Here is an 8,069-nt window from a genome sequence, read left to right as displayed (position 1 = left end):
CTATTAACCAGAAATCTATTTTCTCATCCGCGTTCACGCAGTTTTGTATGTAAGAAACCACACAGGTTTCTTTCAAGTAACTCAAACCACTTTATGAAGAGAGAGGACATTGTATGCGTATAAGACATAAAATAAAGGGAGATTTTTAGAAACCAGTGTGGTAAGTCACTAGTTTGTGATGTCACCCTAAAATCGAAATCCAAATGAGTACAAATAGTACGCATGTGACTACTACACTTGCATAAATCATCCCATAAGGAGGTGGTGAGTATGTTCTTTTACCAGAATTATCTTTATGCAATTGTTAACTGACAATTTACTAAATAAAGTATTAATCTTCTTTTTTCATTTTGCAGTCTCACAATGTGTTCCTTACAGGCATGCATGCAGTACTTTACAGCATGTTGGTTCCTACTATACAACTACTTCCCTGGTCTTCTTCTTGGTATTCCTTTGAACAATGAAAAGAACAGTGTTATGGCCAAGCAATCTCACTGTACACTTAAGCAATCATATTTTCTTCAGCCAGTAATGAGAAGGAATATCTTCAGTCTGGCAGAACAGGTAAATTTGAACACATTTTTCAGAATTACAGAAGAAAATGGAAGTAATTTGCAGAATTTGGAATAGACCTAAGTACATTGATCTCTATTTTATTTAGCAGGAGTGCAAGTGACTGTCGTTACTAGCATTCATTTAAGGCTTTAATTGGCTTCATTTTTTTTCTATTCATTTTCCATATATATCTGATATTGTACAGATTGTACTTGTGGCTCTTTAAGGCTACACTATTAAAAGCACAGGCGGTTACGGAGGGGCAAACACGTCTTATATGATGTTGTTGTGTGGTCATTTGCAAGTGATTACAGAATGCTGTTTCCAGTCTAGCAATTCCTTTAAAGTATATTCATTTTAAAATGTAATTTATTGATATTTAGCATTAGGTGTACATTAAGTCATGACTTGAAGGGCTAAATAAGCATTAAGCGCATAATTTAGATTTATTTGGAAATTTAATGTTTTAGCAATTAAGCAATCAGCAAAATGTTAATTTTATGACACCACTTAGTTTAGTAAAGCTTATTTCCATGTATAATTTTAGTAATACAACACATAACATGCATTTTATTAATACCCCATCCCAGTTACCCGCTTTATTTTTCTCTTCATCAGTGGCACCTATCAACAAAATGTCATTGCATTTAAAGTCCCAGCTTAGCAAGATATTTGTGTTGTGATTTAGATTTAATTGATGTTGGGCGAATGATACAGTGTGGAGAAGGGGCCTGCAGAGCTTTCACCTGCGCCCACCCCCCCTCCCGACGAAGCCCATGATTTTATCACAACGGGGCATCTGACTTCCATGTCACATGACCTCCTCTGCACAGTGCAGGAAGGTCACGTGACATACCCAAATGAAGGAGTGCACTGTGCCCTTTTAAAGGCTGGAGGACCGCACATACCAGTCTAAGGCTATGTTTATGAGCATGTGCAATGAAGCCCCATTAGACCTGAACTGCAAGCCCAAACAGAGCAGATCATAGGTCCTGAAGGATAGAACTGCATTGCTGTACACCCTCCCCCCTTCAAATTGTACTGTAAGGCCTGGCAATGTGTTACACCCTTGGGTGTGTAGCAAAAGGGGTGGCAGTACTAACAACTTCTTCTGGGATCATGGGGCACAAATAATACACCTATATGCTGCATGGTCTCCTTATGATCACAGAAGCAGAGCATGGCTTGTTTAGCTATTTAGTTATAGGGGTTTCTAATTCTAGAATACCCAGTAATTCAGGCAGCACTGCAAAGGCTCTTTGTGGTGGTTGTAATTAAGGGTGAGGGGCCCAGTTCAGTTTTTGCACCATACCCAAGTGGCTTTTAGCTATACCACTGCAGGGGTTGGCCTATAATTTCAGTGGGATATCTTATGCACTTTCCAGGAACACTTTGCATGAGAAAATACATTTTAAGTGCCCATTGACCAATGTAATCTAAGCATTTAAACACACAAAATGTCATACAGAGTACTTTGAAAGAGGCAATTAAAAAATCTGGAATGAAGGTGTGCGGTAAGTGCTTGTTATATGCAAGGTGGACAGTCAAGTGTGTCTGTACATATAGTAATGTTTTGAAACCCCCACATATTTGGTGGTTTGTAAATGTATTTAGCAAAAGTTGCAAGATGGCATGTAGAATCCAAATAATTTATGTAATCTTAAAGTGGAAAGCCTCTTTAAGATCATTAATATAGGTAATGTATTAAATCAAAATATTTTAAATGTCATGAAATGTTTTATAAGAATTATGATGTGCCAGACTATACTATCTAAAATATCTAGGTCAACAGATTATTCTCTAACCACATGCTCTAATTTACTTTACTTTGCATTACCACAGGCGCGCTTACTGGATAGAGATACAGACAACAAGATTTTTGGAAGTTATATTTTCCTGAACATTTCGGTAATAAAGAGAAAAGTACATTACACATATTTCCAAAAGTGAAAGCAAACAGCATGTCATTAAACTGATAGATGGTATATAGAAATAGCTTGCTACAAGTAGGCTGTGTATAAATAAACTTGGGGGTATATTTACTAAACTGTGGGTTTGAGAAAGTGGAGATGTTGCCTATAGCAACCAATCAGATTCTAGCTGTCATTTTGTAGATTGTACTAAATAAATGACAGCTAGAATCTGATTGGTTGCTATAGGCAACATCTCCACTTTTTCAAACCCGCAGTTTAGTAAATCCAGCCCTTGGTATTAAACTTGACCTAACACAGATGGCCTTTTTCTTTTCCTCTGCGAGCCACTTTAAATAGTGACTCTCTTTCTCCCTCTGTAAAACTGTTCCATTTTCTTACACAGCTCGTCATTGGAGCACATATATTATGTTAAGAAGTGCTCTGCCAAGTACAGCCCTCTTCCAATTCAGTAAAAAACACCCCTTCAAAGCTGTGCGCTCCTGTGGCTGGTACTCAGACACTGGACTAGATTGTGATTAGAAATCATGTTGGGATCTCTCAACATAGTCATCTGCAGCCTACTCTGCAGAATTTGCTATAGAACACTTACATTAAATGAACACAGATTGATTCTGAACTGCACCATTTTTCAGTAAGAAAATAGCTAATGTACCATAGATTTAAAACTATCACAGACCCACAATTCATACCAAGTACCAAAGAAAATGTGTAATTTTTAACGTGTGTTTGACTATGGAATGAGAACCTTATTGTACTCAATCTTCATCTCTACTCATCCTGTTTATTAGCCAATGAGGACATCAGAATGTTCCCAGCAGCTCAGACTCTTGCAGTGAGTGCGCTGATCTTGTGGGAAGCAGAGACCTGTCCACTAATGTAATTATGTTAGTGAAGCAGAGAGGCATATGACTGTGTCATGCTGTGTGTAGGGCAATGGAGGTGAGCAGGAAGTCAAAGGTTGAGAGTTAAAAATTGGAAGAAGCATGATTTCTAATAAACCATAGCAGGGATATCAGGCTCCGGTCACACTAATGCAAGATAATCGTGGAGTCAAACCCACTTCTATATACAAACTTGTATAATTGTGTAAATGCTGTACATTATACTATTGTTTATTGAAATGACTGAACCTTTTCTCAGTGATGTATATAGTAATGTGTAATGTGAAGTTTTTAGAAGCATTTGTTCTTACTGATTTTTATTTTCTATAGGAAAATGATCACTGCTTTTTGATGAGGAAAATTGTAAGGTACATTATGGAGAACATGATTTTTGATGGATTCGATCAGAATTATGAGCATATGGAAGATGCTATTACCTTCTTAGGAATTGTGGATAGAGGTTTGGCCAAGTGTGTAAGTGCTAGATCAATGTATTCTGGATGTAGTCCTTTTGCATGAAGAAGAGACACTACATATTTTATTTATTTACTTAATATAGTTATTTTGCCTTGCAGAAGTCAAAAAATGAAGAGCAAGTTAACAGGAACATCGAAGTCATTAATAACAAAATTAAAATGGTACGTACAAATATCCTTTAATGCATACAAACATAAGTGTGTTAGCTGTTTCACCAGAACAAACATGATTCAAAACCAAATTAAAGAAAATCCCACAGAGGGTTAGGGTTTATAGATTTATAGATGTTGGTAAAGATAAATTGTCTGACAGATATTAAAGGAGATATCTACCTAATTTTACTCTCTATTTGATTGCCCCACATGACAACAGTATGAGCAAGGCAGTGGTCCAATTAATGGTACTCGTTACCTTGCATAGGGAATACTCAACTCCCACATGTCTCCTTCAAAGCTAATTCTTTGTTTGAGCTTGAAGAATAGCTGCTATATTATAATAATGGGCTGATGGGATTACACCGATAATACAAAATACAGTGGCGGCTCTGTATACAAAAACGTATTCTCAGAAGTAACCACGGTTTATTGTTAGATTATGTACATGTTGCACCTTTTAAGGGATTCTTGGCTTGTATATGCTATGTATTTATCATCTGACTATCATTTATTTCTGTTACCCTGGGATAAGAGACAAAGTTGCTTTCCAAAAACATTTGTATTCAATAAAATGAGCACAGCAAAGAAGTTTAAAAATAAAGTTCAATAAAAAATAAACAACTGAAGCTTGTGAGCATGACCCTCTTACCTCTTTGTCTATTAATACCTACTTTTGTTTTATTATTATTTTTCCACAATTGTATACCGCTGTCTTCTGGTTTTATATAAATAATAATAATAATAATAATAATAATAATAATAATAATAATGATAACAATAATAATAACAAAACTCCCCAAATCCAAAACTAAATTATATAAATACATGGCTTAACCCCATTAAGACGCTCTATGTCCCATTTTCATGGCTTTACATTGTTTTGGCTTTGTCGGGAATTACATTCTAGTATTAATTCTACCCAAGCAAATTATAAATGGTTTTCATCTAGACATCTAGGGCCTGAGTCATTAAGGATTGGATCTCTGTTTTTTATGCGTATCGTACGCAGGGCCGAATTAAGGGAATGGAGGCCCCTGGGCTAAGGGGGCCTCCATTCCCCCGTGAGGGCCTCCCCACCGTGATCCGAGCCGCCCCAACCCCCCCCCCCTGTGATCCGAGCCGCCCCCCCCCCCTTCCCGGAACTTACACCTTCTCCTCCTTCCTCGGCGCGCTGCTGTACACTCTTTACTGAGGAGATCTCGTAAGAGTGAGACTCACGAGATCTCCTCAGTAAGGAGAATACAGCGCGCCGAGGAAGTACTGCAGTGAAAGTGCTCAGCAGCACTGATCGGGCTGGGGGCCCGATCAATACTGCAGCTGAGCAATTTCAAGGGCCCTCTGGATGCCATAGGCCCCTGGGCTGTAGCCCAGTTACCCCTATGGGTAATCCGGCCCTGATCGTACGCAATTCCATTCTGCGCATGCCCAGATTGAAGACACTCGGCCGCCAACGAAAGAAAGTCCGCTGCATATGCCAACACAAATGACAGTTACGACGGCCTAGGATTTCGGGGAGTGAAAAGGGCAGGGAAGGGGCGCGTGCCCGTACTCGATACAAATTTTGGGCGTGCCAAACTCAAGCGAATGCAGCCACGTTGGAATGAAACTCTGCATGTGTGGAAGTCTCTTGTTTTACTGCCGTATCTCTTGCACCAGCTAAGGGTCTAGTCTAAGTCCTGGGTCAGTATCATATGCATGCTATAACATGTGTCTGCACTCAGGAGCAACTGTAAAAAATTATTTTATGTGCAGGAGACAATAAGGACAGCCTAACCCTAATGTTTTTCAACGGAAAAAAAATGTTTAATTTCTTTTTATACAATTTCCATTTCTAATCATACATGACTATATTATTGACAGGTAACATTAATTGATTAATATTTTTTTTTTTCTCTGCGTTTTTTTGAGATTTCATATTCCACAATCGTATTGTACGCATCCTGCAGTGTCTGGTGTAATACAGCAGAGGGAACCTACACCCATAGTCAACACCACACGTATCTTGAGATCCGCACCTTGCTGACTTCGGGAGTATACAGAGCCGATTTACGAGCCATTGCAAACACCTGCACGATGTGCTCAGTATGCGCGCCTTAATGACTCAGGCTCCTAGTGATTTCTTTTAATAATGTATACTCTTTATTTTATGTCCATAAGCTGGGGAATAACAGAGAAACATCATGAAAATTATACTTTTCCATAATCCCCAAAAATTATCTTGAAATGTATTAGTCCATTTCTCCTCAGGATAGTGATACCAAATATGCGTACTTTTTTTTTTACCAAGGCCTCATGAGTGTATTTAGCTATATAGGGCCATAAATTAGAGTTTCTATTGCGCTTATAGAAGAGATAGAAAATCTAATAATGCTGCAATTTACCATTAAAATGTGACTGGATTTCTCCCGGTGAAAGCTTCCCTTGAGATGGTGGCTGTGCTTTGCATGGGGAAACTTTTACCAGGAGAAAGCTGGTGAAATTATTCACCAGTGGTAAACTCATGAAAGATTAGGTGAAACCTGGAGAAAAGTAGATAGTAGGGAAAGAAACAGACATATATTTATCTTGATTTTTAATCTTTATTTTTCCCATTTTTACTTCATTTTTAACTGGGAGATACCATATATTAGTCATAAGAGGCTTACATACGACTGCCCTATTTTTATTACTAAAAGTTCCAATGCAAACTCAATCTATTAGTAACTGCTGAAGCATTCACTATTAGGTTCATTATAACATGGATCCAAAAGAAACCCCTTGCATGGGGTCCCAAATTCATCTATCCCATGTAACCTACTGTGCCTGTCTGCCTGAAGGAAATCACTAATGACTGTACATGGTGACATGACTGAGATTTCCATTGACAATATGAAATTAGTCCAGTGTTTTCGGATTTAACATGATTCAGTCTTGAACACTGTTTGTCAACTTCACAGATCCAGGAACTGAACTAAACAGTTTCTGGCCCCATGACTGCACCAGATGTCTGTCACTGACATGATGTGATGATTGTATTTAGTAAAAGCTCAAGAAGAAAAATCTTGAAGCTGATAAATTAAATTCATCACTTTAACTAATCACAATACAAAATACAATGTTTTCTTTTACTTATGGAATCTCAAATTTTCTTCTTGTGCAGCTGGGACCAGATGGAAAGAATAAAGCAATTGGAGAGCTGGACTTGCTATTTCATGGCTTAAAAAAATGTGCTTTTCAAGAGCAAAAACTCTAATTGTACAAATAATATGAAGGAAAGACAGTCAATTCATTAATGTACTGACTATTACAATTTGTTTTATTCTATATCTCCTAGATTTAGATTGACTCAAATGTACATTGAGTTGTATAATATGTTCCCATCATTACAAGATTATATGTGTTAAGGCAAATTTTTATCTAGAGCTGAGATTAGCTAGACATGATTGTGTAATTTCAAATAAAATCAACTCTAAATACATTTTCAGGGATTTGTTGGTGCTCATTCTGTAGCACCCACATTGCTCCCAGCTCCGACTGACAGATAGCCCTTGTGTAATTATCCTGGGATTAAATGCACCCTGATAACGCATTTGTTACCTTTAAGCCTTGCCCAGTCTCTAAGGGTTATTTGCGCTGCCATTTTTGACCTGGAGCATTTGTTCATATACAACATCACAAAATGGTACTTGCAATGCTGGCCCACATTGTTGCATATTTGTAAATGGCTATTATACAAAGACTTTTGTATTTGTGTCACATGTTCGTGCACCGTAACTGTATTATTTTAATACTTTTTAAATATAAAGTATCCTACATAATGGGTACCTTAAGGAAGGGCACTAAGTGTTATTTTATTTAATTTATTTGTAGTTTGATGTTAAAACAATGTGTTGAAAATTACAGTTGTGTTGAAGAAATGGTAACAATAAACCAGTATCTGAATGACATGAGTGGCAATTTATTCCAGATCACCATAGATAGGTCACATTTAGTACCAGTCAGTACCAGCCAGTGAACTCAGTTTGTCGCCCTGTTTTTTATAGGATAGTCTCGATTTCCTGTGGACAAATGGGGCTTGGCATATTGCA

At 37.6% G+C, this 8,069-nt stretch overlaps 1 protein-coding gene across 1 annotated transcript; it reads left to right on the top strand.

Annotated features, from left to right (window-relative positions):
- Positions 1–384: 384 nt before the first annotated feature.
- On the top strand, positions 385–7,248 carry IL22 (interleukin 22). Its single transcript, XM_075205986.1, has 5 exons — positions 385–564; positions 2,398–2,463; positions 3,701–3,844; positions 3,946–4,008; positions 7,142–7,248. The coding sequence occupies exons 1-5, from the start codon at positions 385–387 to the stop codon at positions 7,232–7,234; spliced, it is 546 nt and encodes a 181-aa protein (XP_075062087.1). The 3' UTR covers positions 7,235–7,248.
- The last annotated feature ends 821 nt before the right edge of the window (positions 7,249–8,069 follow it).

Source organism: Mixophyes fleayi, chromosome 4 (assembly GCF_038048845.1).
Source record: "Mixophyes fleayi isolate aMixFle1 chromosome 4, aMixFle1.hap1, whole genome shotgun sequence".
Classification (NCBI taxonomy): domain Eukaryota; kingdom Metazoa; phylum Chordata; class Amphibia; order Anura; family Limnodynastidae; genus Mixophyes; species Mixophyes fleayi.
This window is presented reverse-complemented; position numbering and strand designations above follow the sequence as displayed.